Source organism: Colossoma macropomum, unplaced genomic scaffold, assembly GCF_904425465.1.
Source record: "Colossoma macropomum unplaced genomic scaffold, Colossoma_macropomum, whole genome shotgun sequence".
In the NCBI taxonomy this organism is placed as follows: Eukaryota; Metazoa; Chordata; class Actinopteri; order Characiformes; family Serrasalmidae; genus Colossoma; species Colossoma macropomum.
This window is the reverse complement of record NW_023494801.1, coordinates 36,223,464-36,248,442: the sequence shown is the minus strand read 5'-3', so window position 1 is coordinate 36,248,442 and position 24,979 is coordinate 36,223,464. Positions and strand designations below refer to the sequence as shown.

The 24,979-nt window shown below is 41.5% G+C and overlaps 1 protein-coding gene across 1 annotated transcript in view; it reads left to right on the top strand.

Annotated features, from left to right (window-relative positions):
- Positions 1 to 460: 460 nt before the first annotated feature.
- Positions 461 to 24,979, top strand: part of csnk1da (casein kinase 1, delta a) — a 56,008-nt gene continuing 31,489 nt past the window's right edge. Inside the window, exons 1-2 of the mRNA XM_036590416.1 lie at positions 461 to 967; positions 23,822 to 23,932. Of these exons, the coding sequence (XP_036446309.1) occupies positions 892 to 967; positions 23,822 to 23,932 (187 nt within the window). The 5' untranslated portion in view covers positions 461 to 891. The remainder of the gene's footprint in view (positions 968 to 23,821; positions 23,933 to 24,979) is intronic.

Here is a 24,979-nt window from a genome sequence, read left to right as displayed (position 1 = left end):
AGTGCACTGTGGACTAAATGAACGCTAACAACATGGTTAGCATTTATCTGAAAATATATATCATGACTATTCTAATTGTTTATTTGGCTGAAAAAATACAGCCAAATGGGTTGGAAATGATCAAAAATCATCATCTTGATCATCCATTCTCCACAAATCCAAGCCAATCTCCTGTTACAAGGCTTTGCTAGCAAGCTGGCTAATTCCTCATCATCAATCATACAGTTTTTAGTGTTGGTATTTTATCATAGTTGTCGCAACATCGGGCTGTTAAGTCTTAACTATTTCGATTCTGAGTGGTTTCAGTCTAAAATGATCAAAACAAAACACAAAAACACAAAAAACAACGATACCCGTCTATGCACCCTAGTTAGGGCACAAGGGAGCATATTGGAGCACAGCCGCGAGTGACGTCGCCCCTCACGTTTCCACCATTCGACCAATCAGGCTTCGATCTAGCCGTACGTCGGCGGAGCGTTAATGGTAGAAAACGAAGAGCGAAGAGGAGCAAGAAGGATCGGTTCATCTGTGAAAATCCGTCTTCATCCTCTGTTTAAACGGCGGCTTTTTAACACGAAACCACCCAGAACACAAACTTCACACTTTAAACTTCCCAACGAGCCCGATATTGCGGCGGTATCGCGTTCGGTATGTTAGAAAACGAATGGTGAAAACTGGGTGATTGCTGGAGGAGAATTAGCCGGCTAGCTAGCGGGAGACTGGCTGAGGGCTGAGGGCGAACAGACGGACTGCGTTGACTTTTTTGCTCATTTTTTCAGCGTTTTCCCTCATTTGTTCGCGTTTTTAAATCGAAATCGTCGTCCGGATACATTCAGAAACGCACTGCTGTTGGAGCTAGCCACACTGCTAGCTGTTGTTTAGTCGTTTGCGATGGAGTTGAGAGTGGGGAACAGATACAGGCTGGGGAGGAAGATTGGCTCTGGATCTTTTGGAGACATTTACTTGGGTAAGTCCGATCTTCAGCATTTCTTAGATAAGACAGTTTAAGCGCCGACTGTCCCTTTATTTACCCAGGTCGACATTTGTGACGGCTAGCTGACGTTTTCCAGTCTTCCCAGTGAGCTATTCCACAGCTTCGTGTTCGAATTTTCCCGTTCCACCTTAAATGGCGCAGCAGTTACGCTGCTGATGGAGGTGTAACATTACTGGTACTCGAGATTTTTGGGTTTAAAACTAAACCCCAGCGAACTGTCAACCCGTATCGAGTTACATTTCGGATGTCAAGCAGCCAAAAAAGCTGTGATAATCGAAATGTAGCTTAACTGCTGCACAATTTAAGGTGGAACGGGGAAATTCGAACAGGAAGCCAACTTCAGCCTCGTATTGACAAGGCGGTCTGTACACCGATTTTCCTGATCTTATTTTTAATTTACAGTGACACGTCCTGCACGAAAAGACGATTTATTTAGCTGTAGGTCAGATAAACCAACATTTAACCCAGCTGGTCAGTCATTTGTAGACAGTGTTAGCTTGTTAGCTGCTGCTAGGAGATCATTCTGCTCGTTTTACAAAGCAGCTGGGGCCTTTTTTTAACCAAAGTGATCGATTATCACAGCTTTTTGTCTGCCTGACATTCAGAATGCAACTCTACACTGAATGACAGTTAGCTGGGGTTTAGTTTTAACCCAAAAACCTCGAATACCTGCAGTGTTACATCTACATTAGCTTAGAAATGATGGTTCTTCAAGGATCCTTCGGTAAATGGACCATTAATTCTATATAGAACCGTATAAAACATCAATTCGAAGAACCAGTTAAACGTGCAAAGAACATTTAAGCATGCAGATGGTTCATTTTTGGTTCTATGTAGCACAAAAAAGTCTTAGCCTCAAGCTTGTAACAATAGCAGAACCCTTTTTGGTGCTATATAGACCCCTTTTCAGTGAGGTTGCATATGAAATCATACACAACACATTCAACGCCAATCAGAAGAACCAGTTTACTATGTCAAGAACCATATAAGCATGCAAATGAGCGTTCATGGTTCTATATAGAACTGTCGTCTTTACTAAAGAACCCTTGAATAGCCATCTTAGTACGAGAGTATTGAATGGCAGTAGATTATAATTCATTGTCTGTGAAATTGTGGCTGCCCACAGACTATAATCTAGATAGCTTTATTTATACCAAGATAAAATGCATCTAGAGGCCGATTATGGGTTCTAAGGTCCTGTGTCTGGGGATTATTTGTACACTTTATGACCTAAAATGATTATACGCATCATAGGGGTGGGCGATTTGGCAAAAATATATCACAATATTTCAAGACGTGTTCATAATACACAATATGCATTATGATATTTATTTTTTCTGAGATTCAAAAAGTTGGACCAGACAAAATGGAGCCTGTATTGCCACATGAACAAACAGTACTATCACTAATAATACTAATAATAAATCTACAACCGTAATCATTTTTATTTAATACTTTAGAAGCTTCACTAAATCCAATTAAACAGGCTTAATTACGCTAATTTAGTTATGAATCATGTATGTAGTCTTGATATCCACAATATGCACAGTAAAGCATATTGTAGTGTAATTTATCACGATAATGATAACGTTGTTATACTGCCCACCCCTACTTTATCATTCCTACACCATTATCTATTTATTATTGCTGAAATAGATTTAGCTGTAATCCTTATTCGTCAATTAATGCTCAGACAGATAAGACGGTGATGGGGAAATGTGATGCATCATTAATGAATAAGAGGCGATTATAGGGATTGATGCACAGATTGTTTTGAAAAGCAAAATCGATTGTAGAAATGTAACTAACTTGTTATTACAGACATGAAAATTACATGTTACTGGAACATTTTGTGCAGACTGTCACCTGGGAATTTACAGATCGTTATCTTCCACGCTGGCTGATGAGCTCGTCTCTCACAGAACCTGGTCTCAGTGTTCATGGCAGGTCTGATAATGTAGTCAGATGTCTTTTAAACACAGCGCTGTAAATGTAGTTTATAGTCTACTCTGGCTGTGTTTTAGGGGTGTTTTCACACTAGAGCTTTTTTCAGACCCGGGACTGTTTGCTCTGCCAGCTCGGTACGTTTGGTCGAATGTGAAAGCAGTTTTCGAGCCTGGAAGCGGAACAGAGAACCGTTCTCTGGTCCTCCTGAAATCGGTGGGCTGGGATTTGTATTCCAGTGAGCTTTGGTGTGGCCCGCTGAGTGCGGAGAAGCTGTTCGCACCTGGTGCCGCGTGATTGGTTTATTTTGTGATGCGACTGCTTCGACTTGCGTCACAAGTTTCGTGATGACGATGAAATGCCATGTATCCAAAAAGCGCTGCTCTTCACTGCTTTAGTGTTTGTATCCAAGGAAAATGGTAAAAAGCAGCAAACGGGTGAAGCCTTGCTGACCGTTCTGCGGACCTGCATGCGGAAAAGTGACGTATTTAATTGAGCGATCGTTCCACAATTTGGACTGAATTCCTGTGTGTGAAAGCAAACCAGCAATAAGGTAATAATACGATAATAAGCCCCTCCCCCAAACGAGCCCGGAATCAGTCCTGGCTTCTTAAGTATTCAGGAAAAATGTAAAAACACCCTAAAGCCGCTTTTCCACTACATGGTACCGACTCGACTCCACATGGTATCGGCTACTTCGCTTTCCACCACAGATACAGACCCTTATCTGACAGCTGGTCGTCATAGCGACACCAAACAAAACTGCCGAGATATGAAGGAGGCAGATTTTGTTCAGGAGAGGCTGATTAGCAAGACAAAAGACTGCTGACCAAAACAGGAGAGTTTGTGAAAAACTAGAGTTCAGACGACGAGACGGTCCTGTCTGCTCAGGGCGACGCAAGAGGCTGAGCTAACCTGGTAGCTAATGTTAGCATGTGTGCTTAGCGATTCTCGCTGGACGATTAATCGAAATTAATCGTATCACGTGACTCCGCCACGTCCAGTCTGCAACATGGAAGCTAAAGCTATGTTCATGCAGCAGGTGAAAGTGGCCCAAATCTGATTTTCTCACCAAATCTGATTTTTGTTGTTTTGTCTGTGCAGATTATCTTTAAATGTGATCTGTATCATCAGTCTGAACAGATCAGCTCCTAAACTGTGCCGCATGTGTAAAAGAACAGAGGGTCACGCTGCTTCACGGCTCATCCAGAGGTAAACAATCACGACCGCCAACGAACGCCAGTCGCTCCCGGAGGATCAGCTTCATCTTCACCAGCATCACAAGAGCGTCATGAAGCTTCACTGACTGACAGCCGGGCTCATCACCCAGAATGAGTTCGAGCCGTAAAAAGGGCGCGGTCACTTCTTTGGTCTGCAGCCTCGTTCTCGTGCGGCCGCGTTCGGACATTTCTTTAGAAATCTCTTCAAGCACAGAGCAGTTTGGATGAGTCTCTAATTTTTGTACAGAAACATCAGCCCAGATGTTTTAGGTTTCAGCAGCACGAAATTACGACGAATGTCGAGTTGGATTGACGTAAAAGTCGCATGAATTCCGATCTGGCTGTTGAGACCATTTACATTAAGATATGCAGAGCAAATTTACAGTATAGACCTTTTCACTGAACTGTGAGTGCAAAAAACAAACAAACAATAATCGTTTATTAATCGTAATCGAGTACAGTGTTCAATTAATCGTGATGTTGATTGGAGGTCATATCGCCCAGCACTAGTCTGTAGCCTTTTTACATCACGTTTCGGTATTGGCTCAGCTCGCCTGGAACCTCAACAAGAAATGGTACCAAAAAAGTACAGGGTACCCCACAAGTACTTGGTACAAACCTTTGTCTAATGGAATACCAAGCTGAGTCGATCCGTAAGAGATGCTGCTGAAGATGCTGCTGCCCATTTGCTTCTTTTATAAGTGAGTTTTTTGAGACTGTGGGTTTTCTTGGTTCTGGGAAACGTGTCAGAATGATAGTCAGTGCTAATCAATAGTGCGATGCAGAACGAATACGGGCTCGGTTGTGAAATGCTGAAGTATTCCTTTAATCACGTTATTTGGCGAGTGACAGTTTATCTTTGCATGCAGGTCTCGTTGTTCCTGTTGTCAACATTCACTGATGATGACACAGTATTTACTCTCGTCACTGGCGGCCGTAGGCCATGGAGTATCGTTGCAGGCAGCTGCTCTTTTCAGATGAACTCGCTTCACCCCCAGTGTGTGCGATTTGTATTGTTCTGGAGTTAAGAACGTTTAATGCCATTTTCAGCTCATGTATTTTAGTTTTTTGTTGTTTTTTGTGCAGGTCCACGCAGCAGGAACATTGCAGCCCAGTTTCTGCACAACTTTCTCATTTTTCCTTTTTCATGTGGTCACTGGGGCTGTTAGTGATGAGGTCATTCCTGGCCAGTGCTCTGTTTGTGTGATTTGAGGAGATTTTTGCGGAACGGCGGTATGTTCAGTTAAAAAAACCTCATCCAGCCTTCTGTACTCGTTTCCAAGAACGTCATAAACATCGGTGCCAAAGAACAGTCGCGAGGTTCGCGCTGTTAAGCTGCTCTCTGCACTGTTGCAGGGTTGCTCAATACTGTTAAAGGGCCCGTATCCTGGAAAACTGAGTTTTCCTTTCTTGACTGAGTTTGACTTGGTATGTAAACATAAGTTTAGATATGTACTGTTCAAACCCCCAGTCCATATACACTGATCAGGCATAACATTCTGACCACCTCCTTGTTTCTACACTCATTGTCCATTTTATCAGCTCCACTTACTATATAGGTGCACTTTGTAGTTCTACAGTTACAGACTGTAGTCCATCTGTTTCTCTGATACTTTGTTAGCCCCCTTTTACCCTGTTCTTCAGTGGTCAGGACCCCCATGGACCCTCACAGAGCAGGTGCTATTTGGGTGGTGGATCATTCTCAGCACTGCAGTAACACTGACATGGTGGTGGTGTGTTAGTGTGTGTTGCGCTGGTATGAGTGGATCAGACACAGCAGTGCTGCTGGAGTTTTTAAACACTGTGTCCATTCACTGTCCACTCTATTAGACGCTCCTACCTTGTCAGTCCACCTTGTAGATGTAAAGTCAGAGATGATAGCTCATCTGCTGCTGCACAGTTTGTGTTGGTCATCCTCTTGGCCCTCATCAGTGGTCACAGGACGCTGCCCACAGGACGCTGTTGGCGGGATATTTTTGGTTGGTGGACTATTCTCAGTCCAGCAGCGACACTGAGGTGTTTAAAAACTCCAGCAGCACTGCTGTGTCTGATCCACACAGACCAGCACAACACACACTAACACACCACCACCATGTCAGTGTTACTGCAGTGCTGAGAATGACCCACCACCCAAACAGCACCTGCTCTGTGAGGGTTAATTTTAAAGCAAGTTAATGTCATGTTAAAAGAAACAATTATGACTTTTTCGTGCATAAAATAAAAAAGCGTAAAATCAGGAAAATGTAGCATATGGGCCCTTTAAGTGAGCCAGGTTCAATGCAAACACAGAGTAAATCCAGTGCTGTTACGCTGCTGCAGTTTTAAGACTATAAGTCTTTTTAAAGGACCCTGAAGAGGCCTAAAGGTATAAACATAAACAGTTCTGCCTAAGCACCATGAGAAATGCCTTATCATGGAAAACCGGAGGTGTATTAGCTTGGGCAGGACTGTTTACGTTCATACATAAGCCCTTTGAGGTTACTTAAAGCCTTACAGTCTTAAACGTAACTGTGTAATAGCGCTGGACGTGCTGCGTCTCGTGTTTATCCACAGTTTGTTACATCATAAAGCGTTGCTGATTAGGGCTGTGGGATGAGTACCTGCATTGAGATTGTATTGTGATTATAATAAAGTGCTGCATTAGTAACGTAAACTAATGGAACAAATTAGTTTATGTTGCAAATTATCAGAAATGTCATTGTTTTTGTAATAGAAAGGTGAAAATCTTTAATTTTTCTGCCATCTCAGGTTTGTTCTGGCATAAAATATGAATCACAATGCAAATTCTTAATATTGAGGTTTTTAAGTGATAAAGGGTCTTTGATGAAAACTGTAGAGACCTTTATAGTCTCTGTTTCTCTATTTGGGTTGTTCTCACAAACATGACAGTTGCTGAGACTGTGAAAAAATTAAAGCGACTCAAGGATATTGTTTTTTTGGGTATGTAAACAGTGCTGAGTAAGTAAAAATAAATTAGTAACATTTTTCAGTTTAAGTGACCCGGTTCTGTGAGAGTGACGCAGTATGAGTAGAAGACCGACCTGTCCAAAAATAAAATCAGTCTATATGCTGTGGTTGGACTAAGCATTTAAAGGATAATTATAAAAACAAATACTGTTAGCAAAATGAGGTGTTTCATTTTTTGCTTGTACCTCAAAACATTTTGTTTTGGTTCCCACCCTCACAGTTTACAAGGGAGACACTAAAGAGATTCGGTGGTTAAAAGTAATGCAAACTAATTTTTTTAAATTAAAAAAAGCATAAAAAAGCTGAATATCTGTAATGAGACTACACTCTTAAACATGGTTCTTCAAGGGTTCTTTAGTCCAGAAAATGGTTTGTATAGCACCATAAGCACTCAGAGACCTTCGCATCATGAGAGCATTCTTTAGATTGATGGAGAATGAGCTGTAGACGGTTTCATAGTGCGATTTTATATACAGCACCAAAAAGGGTTCCACTATTGTTACAAGCCAAAGAACGCTTTTTTTGGTACTGCATAGAACCAAGAGTGTGTGTGGGTGCTTTGAGCTATCCATATAAAGCTTCAGCTGGTGGATTAAATCATATGAGTGTTCTTTTTGTTCGCGTGATTGACACTCAGATATGTATGGACATGTTTTGAGGTGCTGTCGTGAGAATGACCAGTTTTTTGTTTTGCAGAACCGTAACCCTTCCAGCTCAGCGCTGGCGCTGCAAAGTGGCAGATTTCAACCGTGTCGCAACGTCGTTCCTTGGTGTCGGTACATTCCAAGTTTTGCACATTGCGAAGTGGCTAAACATTATGCAACGCTGGTGATTCAGCTGGTGCGCTGGAAACAGTCGCGTCCGTCTGCTTAGCGTGGAGCTTATGTAAAGGCTCCAATCTCCCCACACCTGGGCTGCCCGGGCCCGATGAGGTGCAGCTGGGGCCGAGGGGGCCAGCCTGGCTGAACAATAACATACGCACTTAACAAGCCTCTTAAAAAAGTGCAGTGTCGGCTTCCCCACGTGGAAAGAACCGGATCAGGGAGACTTTACTCACGGAGCACAGGATAACCCGGAACTGTCTGATTGTGTCATACACGTCTGTGAGGCAACGGCCACCGGTAAACAAAGCAGAACGTCGCTTCCTTAAACTTAGAGTTGTGGGTGAGCAGCTATTGTGACATTAAAGTCCATTAAAACACAGGAAGACGAAGAAACATGCAGAGAGAAATAGTTGCTCTGTATTAAACTTAATAGCATTGAACAGACAGTGTGGTACAGATGATGTGGATCACAGTGGGGATTAAGAGGAGTCAGAATGAGGATGTGGATGTTTTTATCTACAAACAAAATATGTACGATCTAAGTAAGAACACGATTCAGCAGTGAAGGATAAACATACGTATACGAACAACTAAAGCCTTATTCGAGTTGGATTAGTGTTATCTGGGGGTTGCTGTAGTTTGAGTGATTACTGACAAGATCTGTGATTTTAATCCAGTATGAATCTGCAGTGTCTGTACTTGCTAAGTAATCATTTTAGAGTGAATTCGCTTCTGTAATTCACTGAACTCCCTTAGTGATAATAATCCTGTTCAAATCGACTTCACAGTAATGAAGAAAGAGTAATATAAAACTTTTTTTGTGGCGATCTGAAGGCAAGGCTAACAGCTTAATGGAGCTGGATTTGATCCAGTTCCTTAATCCTCAGATTTATCATCATATTTGCCGTTTAGCTGCACAGAGTGGTGGTGGTATTGGGAAGTGTGGCTACTGTTGTGTAATGCTGACCTGAATGTCCGCACAGTGACGTTTCAGTCTGGGTTATTTGGGGTAATTTGGCAAAATTACACATCAGCCAGTCAAATCACACACAAATTAGGACGTTTTCACAATAGAGTTTTATCCAGATCCAGGTTGAGTGTGAGAGCTGTTTCACAGATCTCTGCTCCTCCTGAAACTGGTGGTCTGGGGGAACTCTGGTGGGTCCGTTGTGTGTGAGGATGCTCTCCACTCCCAGCGCCACGTGTGGACCTACGTGATCATTTTGTAACGTGGCTGCTTCGACTCATCGCGTCACTTCCCTTTTAAAGTTTTATGATGGTGGGACAGAATTGTTGTGGACAAAAAGTGCTGTTTTTCACCCCTTGATTGTTTGTATCCAGAGAAAATAAATAAGGCAGCAGACGGATGAGGCTACTTTCGCAATTGCGGAATAATGCAGTCGATTCACGGTTCGGTGGAATTCATGTGTGTCAGAACAAAACAGTATTAATGGGCCTCTTCCCCAAAACGAGTCCAGCATCGGTCCTCGGTGCGGACTCGGGTATTCGGCACAAGTGTGAAATTGAGCTTCCCTTACTGTACCTCCTTTAATCCCGCTCGAATAGAGCTTAACAGAAGTAATACAAACGTGGTAACAGCATACAAACAGAATAGAGATGCGAAACCACATACTTACAATAATCTGCAACAAAAAATACGGGTATATATTTATTTTTCCAAGTAAAGCATAACTCTCAGTAGTTCTCAGTCCACTTATGCTTAGTCCATAGTAAGAAAACCGCTGCCTGTCACAATTTAAACCTTTAGCTCCGCCCTTTCTAGTTGCAAAGACTCATGGTCTTCGGAGTTTATGCCTACTTCTTGGGGTGTTTCCAACAGTACGTGTCCACTTGGACTTTTTTTGCTGTGTTTGCCCCGCCGGATCTCTCTTCTGGCTGCTGGTGGGCGTTTCTATGCCCATATGGACATGAGTGTACCATTCTGGACATATCTGGGGCAGTTGGGGGGTGGGACACATCCAGATAACTGGGCTTTTTATCTGAAGTTGCTAATAAATTCCTTTAATTTGTACCTGAGAGTTAGATCTCTGTAGAGTCACCTCTGTAGACACCTCAGTATAGGAAACGGATTTGGACTAAAAATGTGTCGCTGTGTTTCTGCTAATGAGTGCGAGTGCAGTTTACTCGTCACGCTTCACTTCATTATAGAAGTTCTCTGGGTGGCTGTAAAACAGGTCTAATTGTTTAGTCACCCCTGTTATTAATCACTCTGCCTGTTGCTGTGACCTTCAAGTGATCCTCGTCTAAAAAGCCTGCGAGGCTTTATGGGGTTAGTCACCTCCCGGTTCCTTCCACCATTCCCTGTGTTCCAAGCACAGCCGTTTCCAGTAAATTGCTTAAACAGATCAGTTAATTCTAACTTTAATATACTGTTTAGATTTTGTGTAAATCAAACATTTATTGAAAATGTAACATGTTCAAAAATGCCAGCTGAAAACATTGATTAGAAATGGTACAAAATCACTTGGACTAAAACCTTATGTTAACATAGGGCTGGGCGATATGACTGAGTATCATTATTATGACAAATTATGTAAATATGCTTTCCATGAAGATATTGTGGATACAGTCAGAACTTGCAGACGCTGACTGTAACTGCATGTTTCATTATAGAGAGAGCAAAATTAGTCTCGTTTAACTGGATTTGGTGTAACAGTGTGTAAATATTTCAATAAAAAATTCAGTTTTTGATGTTTTTTTTAAAATGTAGCACTGCTGGTTCTCTGTTCCAGCTGATCAGACGTCTCGAATATTGTCCCACATCATGTATCGTGGAAATGAAGTATTGCAATATTATATTTTTGCCACATCACCCACCTCTACATTAACATACCTCCTTCTCTTTAACAGTCACCTTTCTGGAGCTGTTGTTTATTGTTACGACAGGTTTTACTATCTGAGTCTATTTCACTTCTTTGTGCTCTGCATAAGAATCAGATGAAGTCACAGACTGAACAGTGTTTTTCGCAATAACAGTAAAGATATTGTCATATATTTATTCCATTATTTTGGTGTTTGGTTACCAAAGCACCAGTTTGTTGAAACTAACCTATAAGCTGGTTGCCATGCGACATTAAGCCAAGCATATGCACATTGATGACGTCTGTGCGCATCCAGATCGTTCTTCAGGCAGGCCTCACCCCCGATTTCCCTGGAGATTCCTGCTCTGCGATGACTGATGTGGGTGGGGTGAGATGTGCCAGCTGCTTTAGGGGCCGGAAGCGGCTCGGCAGGATCCCCAGGTTTCTTTCTTGTAGTCTTATCGATGTTATTTTAACCTAACATTTGAAATTAGGAGAGTTTGAAAGCCCCATGCAGGACTGAGCAAATGTATCATTCATATGAAGTTTCAGTTCAGCCTTCAGAACATTTTCCTCTAGAGCATTTGAGAAAATTAAGCGTTTGGTGCTTTTTGTTTGTTTGTTTTTATTTATTTATTTATTTATTAATTAAGGAATCATTTGGAAAAACATCAAATTTGCACAGTTACTCCGAATGTAGTAGTTTTGTTAAGACATATGAGGTGTCTGACGTTAGCTGCTGAAGTTCTAGCCGTGAGGCTAATGTAGCCAACGAGTAATGAATGCTTATACTTAGAGGTCGGAAAAATGGGGGGAAAAATACACGGTGATTCAAAGAGATTAATCCGATTTCAAAGCGCCATATTTTTCCAACCGTGAGGTGCTGAGGAACCAATCACAATCCAATTGAAAGAGGGGGTCATAGAGTTTCTGACCGTCAGTGGAAGATGGCTTCCTTCAGTCTGAGAGGAGATGAGACCCCTGAGCAGAAAGCGTTCTGCGCTCACCACTCCAATAAGAGTGAATCCGTCATAACTGTGCAGCGTGATTTTCGTGGGCAGTGAAGCTCCAGCAGCTCAGAGCGTTCGTCGTTGGTTCCACAACACTGGATGATCTCCGAAATCGCACTGAAAGAGCCGTGAGTGCAGCGACACCCGACATGCTCAATCCAGTATGGGATGAGTTTGACTATGGCGTTGATGTCTGTACAGCTGGAGGAGGTTCAGACTGAGACCTTGTACAGTTACATAATAAACTTTGTGCTCATTTAAACCATTTACAGTTTACTGCATTGATCTGTAATGATTTACAAGGGAAATTAATCATTTAGAAATCAGATCAAGAGTGAACAGCATTCCGGTGAACTGTTTTCTTTAATCTCCAAGTTTGATGTCAGTGAATAACAGTAATGTTTAACGAATAACAGTAGCTGTGCTGGCGGAGCTGCACTTCTCTCTAGTTTGGAAAGTGGAATTCAGCTATTTATTACGTTTATGAACGCCAGCCGGCAGCTACAGCTCTGAGGAGATAACCGCTTTGTGTTTAAACCTGTATACATATGCACATGCGCAGAATGGAGCTCGCGCTTTGCAGCAGCCTCTGTGGAGTCCAGTCCAGACAGTATCTGGGCGTGATGCTCACTCCTCATAGGAGACAGCAGCAACGTTTACATGCAGCCTCATAATGCGTTAATAATCCGACTAATAGCTCAATACGACCATGTATACACTTCAGTCGGAATAGTCTCAATAGATTGAGGCCATTCGGAATACAGTTTCTATCCGACTGATCGAGGTGGGCAATCCTGTAAATAATCCGTTAAGTAGAATAATAATATCCGTGTAAACGCCTGTATCTGATTACATTCCCTATCGGAAAGTTTAAGTCCGTTCTGATAATGTTCGTCACGTCATAGTGAAAGTTTATACCGTTCAGCATGGTGGAGCAGAAACTGGTCTGCAGAGGAGACGAAGTTTATGCTCTGATCTTTAAAAGACGGCGGTGGGACGGACGTCCAGCTTATGTGTCTCAGAACACGACGTCTTCCTCTCGGCCTTCTTTAATAAGGACATGTGAAGGACGTTTTCCTGAGTCTGACATCATTTTAAAGTCATTAAAAACACAAGCGCTGCTCACTGCTGCTCATCTCACTGTGACTGGGCTCACATGATGTTCGCTGTCATGGTAACGTCTACACTAAGCGGTTCTCTACGCATGCATGTCACTTTGGATCTGATTACTTGTAGTGACCATGTAAACAGATTTTCTATCAGAACGTTGAGTAGAGTGCGAATAAACGCCTCAGTGTTCGTCTGTAATCAGAATGTAAAATCTTTGCATGTAAACACAGACAGCGATGATCTCGACTCTCAGTCGGGGTTTAGTTACAGCTCTGACTGATGCAGGATGGAAAGCAATGGACTGACATTGGTTATTGATTAAATATTGAGCTTAAAATGTTGATTAGCTGGACATTCTTGGCAACATCTCTCAGTAAATAATAAAGTATTTAGCCAAACAGTATAATAAGTAGTATTTGATATTTGAGAATCTATAAAAGGAGATCGGGGGAAGCTGGTTTGAATGGACCTGATGCAGCAGATACAAATAATAATGGCGTTCTCAAATTTTTCAGGTGCTGTGATTTGTGACAAGTCAGTATTTATGTTTTCTTTAAGATTCAGTAGAAAATGTCCTTTTCAGTAAGCATTGTTTATACCTCACTCTGTTCTATATAGATCTGCTTATTGTCAGAGTGACAGATGGAGCAACCTGGTTTAAAGGGGGGCAGGTTGTAGTGGGAGCCCTGTGGTGTCAGGTGTGACTGTGTGGTAAATGCAAATGTTTTGCATGGCTCACAGGTCAGGAAGGAGGGCCCCTCTGCAGAATTTTGCTCCGGGGTGGGTCAGGACCGGCTCTAAGTAATTATGCTGGTTTCGCAATGAAACATGGTTAGCCGCTTCTCTGACGGCATCCAGAATATGCTCAGAAAAGCATGTTGTAATGTAATATATCACGATAACGATAAAATATTGTCACATTGCCAACCCCTACTCATACCCCACCAGTTAGCAAGGTGCTCACTGCGTGACTAAATCTGATATTTGCCTCAAACTGTGTGCAGATAATCATGAACAGACGTCTGCGCATTATTCAGACAGGGTTGGTTTGGCATTGAGGAGGTGGGTAATGTTTACTAGTCTTTCTCAGTTATTTTAGTCCCACCCAAACGTGCCATGTCAGTGGTTTTTATGAACTGCGTCCTTTTGTGTCAATAAAGATTCCAGTGCCTTTTACCTTCTTTAAAACAAGCTGTAGAAGTAATTGTTAGTATTGTAGTAAAAACAATCGTATTTTCTGGAAAAAGGAGTTTTAGTCCTTAGAAAAAGCATTTGTTTGTGTTCTGTGGCTAAAAACAAGCCGACGTGTACTGTCCTTGCAAGTGTCCCGCTCTGAACATGTTTGTCAATCAGTCTTTATTTAATCTCGGAGTACATTAACGGGGACCCTCGTTTACAGTGTAGCCGAGCTAATACAGAGATCAGGGATTGAGAAGTAAAGAAGTAATAATGATCATAGTAAACAAAAAAAATCAATAAACCGTTATTACAACAATGTAGTAGCTTAATAAATGATAAAATACGGATAAATAACAAATAAAATTAATGAAATAAAGGAATAGATGTAGAACAATAGCTTGGCAACATTAAAATTAACAAGAGCCAAATAATAAAAAACTAACAATTTTATGTGGTGCTGAGTATTGACTAAATTCTTAAAATAATTTTTATACTAATGATGGCGCGATTATTTTAAACATGGCTTCAGTAAACATAAGGGCTAAATGAAGTATTTTGCCATATTTTCTGTCTTTTTTCATGAATAAAGGTGGTGTGTAAATCGAGTAACGACTCTCATCTGTCATTCATACTGAGATTTCTTATCCCTCATGAGTCGGTGTGAAACGTCCTGTGTTGAATTTGCGCATAAACTAACCCGTCCCAGTCGTGTTTTACTTACCTGGTTTATAAAACTGACGCTCTTATATAAACATGGACTAAAGTACAGACAAAACTCAGGCTTCATTGTGGCTGTTGGTGCAGTTTCTACTGAAGAAACATACTTTTGGTGAAGTATAGATGCATATTTAGATTTGACCCTGAACATGTCTTGTCTTGTTGACTATGTTCGGACTAAAGGAAAAAATCATACATTGAAATTTTTGCCAAATAGTTTTTCATGTCCATCTTGGTCTTGTTTACACGGTGTAAACAGTTTGAATGGCCGTATTCAAATTAGGCGAGCTGGAGTTTCTGTGTTGGTTTCTGTTGTGTAGCAGGAATGTGTCTCAACATGCCTGATATTCTGACAGCTGTGCTAATGGGGAGAGTTCATTCTGCTGAATGTGTCTAGACAAGATCTGAATTCCACTAAAGATAGCAGGGCTGCTACTTTTTAACTCCGGAGCTTTGATATGTATCTAGAACCAAGGTAAAATGTATGAGTGCTATGAAAATGTGTGGAAGGGCCTGTCTTGTGTATTATGTAATTTATTCCCTCTTATGCTCGTTTGTGCACAACATGTTTGTGTGTCCCGAAAGTGACATTACAACCATGACGAATTAAAAAAAAGGCTGTTTTTGTTGCCTAATTTCCACGTATAGGTCATTTCGGGAGTGGATTAGTGAACCATATGAAACTTTAGGAATGTTTGTGGTATCTCAAACTTGGAAAAGAACAAAAGTTTGAATTATCCATGATATCTGCCCTTTAATTGTGCGCCTTTTCCGCTCTAATGCTTCTTCAATTTTGCTGTATTATCGTCACACTCTGAGAAATCATTTCAGGTAATTCTGGGTTTGACAAGCATGCTTTTAAAGGCCGAATGCATGACGGAAGATGTTTCTATGCTGGTGCTGTGCTCCCCCCCGGAGCGCGGACTTCGTCTGAGGCGATAAGACTGATCTCTTGTCTAGACCCGCTCCTGTTCATTATGATAACGAGCTGTGGAGTATCTGATGTGGCGTGTGCGGTGGCGTAACTACCAGCAGCGCCGGTGGGGCAATCGTGCCTAACGTCTTTATTGCACCCCTTACATCGCTACTTACGGAATTTTCCACCTACGGCTAAGGAGCACCTGCGACGAATTAAAGGGTCCGTATCATGAAAAATGAGTTTCCTTGCTTTTTTGAAATAAGAATTTGATGTATTATGTGAACACTTTCATTCTTTAGTCCATATGTGGAAACCGAACTATATAAATGACGTTTACATATCCGCCTATTCAGCCTACAGCAGTTTAGCCCCGCCCACTCACACTGAAGTTAAAGGGAGTGTTTCAGCCTGGATGCAGTCACGATACAAGGCAGCCAATCAGAGCAGAACTTATTTGCATCAAAAAGCCGGGAAACTCCAAAGGACTTTAACACATTTTAAATGTTTTTGGTCATATTTAACCTTTACAAAGTCTGTGTCAGTAACAAGTCTTTGTCGTTTGACTTCCTGACGAAGGGATCATTGATAATGAATTAACATTGACTAAGCAGAGGCTTTTTAATTGTTTCAGAAGAGAGTGCTTTGGAGTTTTCCAGATTTTTTGGGTGTTTATACTTATCCTGTCCAAACGGTTTTTGGGGTCTTATTTATTATGTCTTAAAGGCGCAGTAACACAAACAGCCTGTTTAATTGTCAGGGATGAAGAGAGGATGGAAAATGGACATGTATAAATTAATTATGCCTGTTTTTGTGCATAAACTCTCAACATTGTAAGTGGAGCTCAGGGAAAAGAGTCTCTATGGGCCCTTTTTGCCTCCATTAGTCTTCAGTAGACTCCATTATGTTAGAATCCAACAGTAAAAGCCAGCATTTTAAAATTATATTATGTATTTCTTTTAATTACTTGGTTTTTATATGGGGCTGTTTATAATTAACTAACGGTGTTGCACAATTAGGCCTCTGTAGTGCTGGGTGTTGTTTGTGCACTACTGCTTGTGCACATAATATTGATTTTTAGATTTGGCAATATTGATGGATAATAAAACTGGCAGCACACGCTGTTTGCTTCTTCTGCATGTCGTTGTTTTGACTTTAAAAACAGTTCAAAATGTAGACAGATTAACTTGTTTTTCTTTCGGGGCTGCTGGTTTTGTCTGGCTGAAGTTTGCAATGCTGTGTGACGTAATTGTTAGAGAAGATCGCAGAGCGGTCCAGTAAAAATGTCAGGCGGTAATCATGCAGGCCTGATGTTATTAACTAGGCTTTGTGTTGGTATTGATTAGGACGAGCTCACACTCACACCATTAACGTTTCTGTTCAGGAACAGCTGATTGTTTTCGGGTCTGTTCTTGTTCCTGGTAAAGTGCTGCTCACTTCTGGTTTTTGATTTCGTTTCTCCCAGCTGTTCCGGAGCTCTGATTGAATTTTAGCAGCGCCGCCCAGCTCTAGGCCTGGGTGTCGTCTCTGTCTCTTTGCCGTCTTAATGCGAGGCTGAAAAAGGCCAGCGGGGTTCAGCCGTCACTCATGTGTGACGGAAGAGGCTTTTACCCTCATCTCTTACCCTGCCTCGAACAATGGACTTTTCAATTTAGATGGAAATGGGCTGCTGTGGCTTCCAAACCGTCGTAAATACTGGAGGTCCTCTGCCAGCTCCTTTCTGAACAGGGGGCTCAGGATCTGCTGATTGGGCAATGAGTTTATTACCAGTGTTTGGTTCCTTTGTTTTGTGCTTGAAATATTAGGGCATCTAAGGCAGCACAGTGTGTTGGGTTAATCGTATCATGATATTGGCCTTTACGGTGCTGATATCTGAGGCTGGGTTCTGTCAGCAGCACATGATGCAGTGAGAAATCCTATCACATGGACAACGGGCAATTTTGGTCAGTGTGTATAAGAGTAGGAGTGGGCAGTGGGGCTGAAAGATTAATTGTTTTTATATCAATCGCAATTTGAGCTGAAGTTTTTTGAAAAATATAGCCTGTACTCTTAAAATAGTTCGGGTTTCTTAAAGATGGTTCTTTAGTTAAGACAGTGGTTCTACATAAAACCGTGAATGCTCAGACCCATTTTATGCTTAAAGGGTTCTTTACTGGGTGAAATGGTTCTTCAGATTGGAGAACGTGTTGTATATGGTCAAATATATCACCAGAAAGGGTTGTACTATTGTTACAATGTCAGGCTTGTAACAACAGAGGAACATTTTGGTCCTCTAGAGAACTCTTTACAAATAGGTGCGTGTAAAACCATATACAACACATTCCCCATCAATCTAAAGAACCATTTCACCGTGCGGAGAACTTTTTATGCGTTCAAATGGGTCGCTGAGTGTTTATGGTTCTTTAAAGAACCACTGTCTTAACTAAAAAGCCCTTGAAAAACATCATGTGTGTATGTTGGCAAAAAAGTTTTCAGTTTTAAGAGGGGAAGTTCGACCTAATAAGAGCATGTGAAATGTCTGTAAATTAGTTAGACCAATCAGAGGCAACCAAACCTCCATGTGTTGTGACCTCACAACCACAATTTACTGCTGAAAGCCAAAAATCTTAGACGCTCTTTGTATTAATTTATAAAAATAATTTTTACAGAGCAGATCACTGAAGAGACGCCACCTGTTTATAGTTTATAGCCCAGATTTGTGGAAAAATGGGTCGACTTTCAGTAGAAGAAAAAATTGTGAGTTCAGCTTCTTTTATTATAAGGGTTTAAAATTACATCACCCATCTATTTGACTGGACAGAAGACAGTTACAGCTCTCATACGACCCCCACCTTCAGAATGTAGCTTATGAAATATGAAAGTTATGACGAATATGACGAAGTGCGTTTTGGAACCACCGCTGGTCCCAAAGAGTTGAAAAACATTGTGATAAATATCACGTATTGTGAAAGATCATGAAGTATTGTGATTTATTTTTGCCGTATCGCCCACACCTGTACTAGGGCTGGAACAACTTACTGACATCAAAAAATATTGGCAACGAATCATTATCGCTTAGCTGGCTTGACATCCTTTTCGCTTCCTGTTTACGTCGTGTAATTGAAAGAGTGAAATGTGGATAGCGGAGACTGCAGCACTGCATTGTGCACGAACCACAAAATAAGAACTGTGAATATGCTACACTTTTAATGTTGTCCTAAAAGATGGTTTCCTGTATGATGTGTAAAACTGAGCTCAGCAGGCATCATGACCGTCAGGCGCAAGTATGAGAGAATATCCGTGGCAGAAACTCGGCACAGCGAGACACTAATCTTATCAAAACCACCATCAGAAGGAAAACACAGCGTCACTGTCTGCTTTTCAGCTGATTGTGTTCTCGTTTGGCAGACAGAATAAGCAGCGCTGGCTGATCCTCTGGTTCAAAGTGTTGGTCTGAGCCGTGTAGTGTAGCCGAGCTTGATGCACACGCAGACCAGCTCGGGCGTTTGTGGTGCTTTTCTCCAGTTTTTCGCCGCCCGTCCACAGCAAAACACGACTGTAGGTCCCTGAAACTTTTCTAAACTCTTCTTTTCAGGATTGAAACATGTATATTTGAAAATGTGCTTGGTTATTGCCATTTTCCGTGTGATGAGCTGCTTTAGGTCTCCATATCCAACAAGTCTGATGACTGGACTGTTAGTGTGATCTGTAATCAGATATAGTTGCCTCAGGGGTGTCAAACCGAACCACTAAAAGGGCCATATCAAAAGATCTCAACAGATCTTTGGGCCAGCTGTGTTTATTTTATTGTTACTCAACATGCGCTGTGACCTGAACTGGCCATTCAAAATTTTATTCAAAATATGCAAAAACTGCTGCAGCAAAACAGGCATGGAATACTTGAACTGTTCAAAGATAATTTTAAAATCAAATTGTTTTATATAAAATAAGCTACATTATCGGCATATAACTGTTAAACTTCTTTAAAAGTCCTCAGGAGGCAGGTTTTCAAAAGCTGGACGCCAGGCGTCCTCTCTTTTTGTGTAACCCCTGTTTGTTTTTGGGGGAAGCAAGTTGGAGCACACAATATGTTGCAGTGCATTTTGGGAGCTGTAGTGCAGCTGATGGTGAAAAGGACTAACGTTAATAGAAAATTAAAATAATTTTGTGGGCCGAATTGGGTTGTACCACGGGCCTTGTGTTCGTCTTATAGGTTGTTACTCAATGAAGCAGCCCCTTTCAGACTGCTACGTTTGTTTGCGTTGTTCCTTTATTGTTTCTGAGCCTTTCAGAAAGTTTTCAGGAGCGATGCAGGAAATCTGCTGCTGTCCCTTTGATGAAAGCCTTTTTAGAAAATACGATTAAGACGACAGTTATAGGGTAGGTGTTTATTCTTTTTAAATAAAGGAAGAACAGTTCTGTGGGGCAGTCGTGGGCCGGGAACCAGCCTTGTGACCAGAAGGCTGCCGGTTCGATCCCCTTGGCCGACAGTACGTGACTGAGGTGCCCTTGAGCAAGGCACCTAACCCCCAACTGCTCCTTGGGCGCCATGGATAGGGCTGCCCACCGCTCCGGGCACTGCCCACTAGTGTGTGTGTGTTCAGTAGTGTGCATGTATTTGGGTGTTTCACTGCATGGATGGGTTAAATACGGAGGTCTAATTCCTCTGTGTGCAAAACACAGTTGGCTAATGGTTCTGAGTTCAGTTCAGTTATTAATTTGTCAAATTATTGCCTGACTGATATGAGTTTTCGTTTCCCAACTGAGCGGATAATCAGTCATAATGGACTAATTTATTATGAAAATAGCCGTTCGCCACAGGCCAGATGTCTACCTTTTAAATTTGTTCAAATGCTAATGACCTACTGACCTGACTGCTTCCTTGCTTCTCTAATGAATATCAGTATTGAGCTGCATTAAGACGACAGCGCAGTAGGATTAGTGCACATTGCACATTTCAAAAAGCACAATTCGTTTAATGTTAAATGCTTTAAGGTGTGCCGTACATTTGGGGGAACTTGCCAGACGTTTTGAGCTGTTTACCTGGAGCTTGGTATTATGGCCTCGTTTGATATCGGCTGGTTCAGAATATTGGCTAACTTTGAGGTCTTGGTTGAAACGAATGTAAAGTACATCCACATCTTTAACACGAGGATACCATGTCATAACAGACTGTCTGTGAAGAGAACAGGTGCTGATTAGTAGAAGCCAACAAAACCGCTAAGAAAGCTAGGAAGCTCCACCCCCGTGATGCAATATTTACATTGGGTTTGTGCTGTTTATTTAAGACATGTGACAATAGGGAACCGACAGACATATTAGACAATGCACTGTCTCCCATAATCAGTTTAAATTGGCGCTAGTTCAATTTTTCAGTCAATATTTCCAGTTATTATAAAGTTCAGCTCTATTAAATTAGTATTGGGCGCAAAGCATGCATGTAATCCAGCTGTTTCTTAATTTTGTTCCATTACATGCTTCAGCTCCATGCAAACGACTCCTGATATCTTGGACTGGTGCCACTTATGAAGTGGTGAGCGCACCCGTTGATGAGTGGAGGCTAGTGGGATGCTCACACTCATCAGCTGTTACACAAGCATTCAGTTGCCCGTGTTTATCCTCTTTTGGTTTAGCGAGTGCAGCAGAAGCTCGGCTAGCATTCCTCCACGCCCCTTTTTCTACACCTGACCTTGAAGGCATTGCAAGCATTTAGTTACAGTGGTAGTTGTTCATAAACAACATTTATTGGCAGGCTTGGAGAATTTTTTTTGCGTTGTTTGTGCAACTCTGGTGTGTTGAACCAGAGACTGAGTGTGGGGCAGTAAGAGATTTCATAATTTATATCCTACTAACTATTATTTGATTAAGCAACTATTTATTCTGCTTTCTTTGCTTTCTGTGCATCAGGCACAGTTCCATCTGTGCAGCAAGTGATTTTATTTATGGTGCAGCAAAACAATAGAAGCTGTATTGATGCTTCCTGTGGTGTTCTAAACCTGCCATATTGACCTTTTGTATCATTTGAATGTTATAGAGCACTTTTTAAATGAAACAGTAGAAGCCATATCGCCCCCTACACTTCCTGTAGTGTATTACAGTCTGTCAGAGTGACTGTGTGGATCATATGAACATTATAGAGGCTTTTTAAATGAAACAGTAGAAGCCATATCACCCCCTACACTTCCTGTAGTGTATTACAGTCTGTCAGAGTGACTGTGTGGATCATATGAACATTATAGATCTTTTTAAATGGAAACAGTAGAAGCCATATCGCCCCCTACACTTCCTGTAGTGTATTACAGTCTGTCAGAGTGACTGTGTGGATCATATGAACATTATAGATCTTTTTAAATGGAAACAGTAGAAGCCATATCGCCCCCTACACTTCCTGTAGTGTATTACAGTCTGTCAGAGTGACTGTGTGGATCATATGAACATTATAGAGGCTTTTTAAATGAAACAATGGTTACAAACAATGGAAACTGCTGTCTCCGGTTTGGATCTGATTTAAGGCTTAAGCAGTGCTGTCAGCTGCGGTCCTGCCTGCCTGAGCCTGTGGTTGGTGTGTGTGTGTGTGTGTGTGTGTGTGTGTGTGTGTGTGTGTGTGTGTGTGTGATGGGGGAGGGGAGTGCCGGTGACCCCACCCCACTCCATTCATCCTGCCCTCTGCGTCACGTCCCTCAGGCACACCGTGCATGCCGAGTTCCCGAGAAAGCTGCTGCTGTTATTTGAGGTCTTTGGTTTGATAGTAACTCTGTTAGAGTGGTGTCGTGTTGCGTTTGCAGGGGGTTCAGATCGAATGCATTTCTTTGGGCTGCGCCGCCTTCTCAGATGTTAAAAGGGGCCAAATGGTGGACAGGAGGTGGTCTCTTTTGTAAAGGAGACCATTGACTTGTTTTAAAGTAGATGATGCAACATATTAGCACTATATTGTTCCTGTAACAGGGAAGCATTTGCACTAAAAACACCTCTCAGAGGAGGAGAAAAACAATTATATTTGGTAGTTTGGCCTAATAATCCAAGAGACGAAGTATTCGGTCTTTAATTTTAGGTTCTGCACCTGTGAAATGGCTATAAGACAGCAAATAGGCTGTGCGGCTTTAGGGACTATCACAGATTTTGTGTATATGCTCAAAATATTTGCATTTGACAGATTTCAAACCAGTATTTGATTTTCTATATGAACCCTGGAATCTTCACCTTATTCATTTTACTGCATTTGTTCATAGACAACGATCAGGCATAACATTATGACCACCCTTGTTTCTACGCTCATTGTCCATTTTATCAGCTCCACTTACTATATAGGTGCACTTTGTAGTTCTACAGTTACAGACTGTAGTCCATCTGTTTCTCTGATACTTTGTTAGCCCCCTTTTACCCTGTTCTTCAGTGGTCAGCACCCCCATGGACCCTCACAGAGCAGGTACTATTTGGGTGGTGGATCATTCTCAGCACTGCAGTAACACTGACGTGGTGGTGGTGTGTTAGTGTGTGTTGCGCTGGTCTGAGTGGATCAGACACAGCAGTGCTTATTTGTTGCAATAATAAAAACAATTAGTGTGTGTTTTTGTGTGTTTTATATTTATTTTTTTACATTTTTTTTGACCCCACAGTTTTTAAAATATTCACATCTACCAAGCGGCCGAAATGGCACTTTTGTGGCACATATAGTGACTCAGTGTGCTCTACTGAATGGTTGAGCAGAACATAGAAGGGTTAAAGGAGAAGGAAAAAAACATACTTCACTTTTAATGTAAGTCAATGGAACCAGATTTTTGGGAACAAGTAATTATGGGTCACTTTTTTCGGCCCGTTCGTCACGAAATTTACACAGAACGTAAAGGCCAACGTGCATTTTCATGGGTGCCGGTCCAGAGTACCCAGATCAGTCCGTTATTGAACTATGAATGAGTTTATAAATGTCGTTCCGCCTCAGAGGCTCTATGAAAGTTACAGGAACACTAGGTTGATGTTCTCTCCTATATACGGCAGCGTGCTGCCGAAAGCCGTTCGTTTCTGTTTTCTCTGTTCACTTCCAGCTGGTTTCTTTTTTATTTATTTGTTTATTCTGTCCACGTTTCCTTTCTGACTAAGCCGACTTCCTGTGTGCCTGACCCACTTCTTCCTGTTCTTCAGGCACAGACATCTCAGTGGGGGAAGAAGTCGCCATTAAGCTAGAATGTGTGAAAACAAAGCATCCTCAGCTGCACATCGAGAGCAAGATCTACAAGATGATGCAAGGAGGAGGTACGTTCCAGGTTTCTCAGCATGCACTGCAGCTTTCAGACTGTCTAGTGGATTTCCTGTGACTTTACAAGGGAACGTTAGTGTAAAATCCACATATACATTACTGTACACTCTGCATGCGTCTACTACTAATGCATTAGGAAAGAACTCTGACTGTTTTTATGCATTAAAATAGTTTTCGCAAGCAGTTCTGTTGAAATGTGATGTATAATCCAAATGGAAATGTTTTATTTATTATAAAAACATGACAAATGACGTGACAAGCTGAAGTTCCTCTGTTAGTAGGTCATTATTGTCATACTGTGATGTTATATGATATATGGAAGTCAGTCTTATGGAAAATAACAGTTGTTCCTCTTTAGTAATGTCAGATTAGCTCAGATGGGGAAGGCTGAGTGATATTTGAGTTAAATTACTTGTTTAGCTCGCTGTTCCTTGATCAGTGGACGAGAGGGAGCAGCCATTTGATGCTACAACAAAAATGACAACCTCTTGGTAGAGATGTGTTGCCTATTTTCAATAATAAATAGAATATTGATTATTTTAACAGTACTTAATTCAAATGACAAACGATTTTACTCTTTTTGATGATTCTAATAAGACAGTCAAAAAGTACACTCTTAGAACCCTAAAAGAACCATTTTTATTAGAGAAAATGGTTCTATATAGAACCATGAACACTCAAATAATCCTTTGCATGGTGAAATGGTTCTTCAGATTGATGGGGAATGTATGGTTCTATATAGAACCTTTCTGAAAGGGTTCTATATAGCACCAAAAAGGGTTCTTCTGTTGTTACAGACTTGACATTGTAACAGTAGAAGAACCCATTTTGGGTGTTTAAACCTAAAACAAATGTGCGGCACCGTTAGTTTGATGCTTACACAACACAGAAAATCCCACTGAAGGTTCTTTTAGGAAAGGGAGTGGTTCTGTGTAGAACCATGAGTTCTATATCGAACCATTTCATGCTTAAATGGTTCTTTGCACTGTGAAGTGTTTCTTTAGACTGATGGTAGAATGTGCTGTAGATGGTTCTGTATAGAA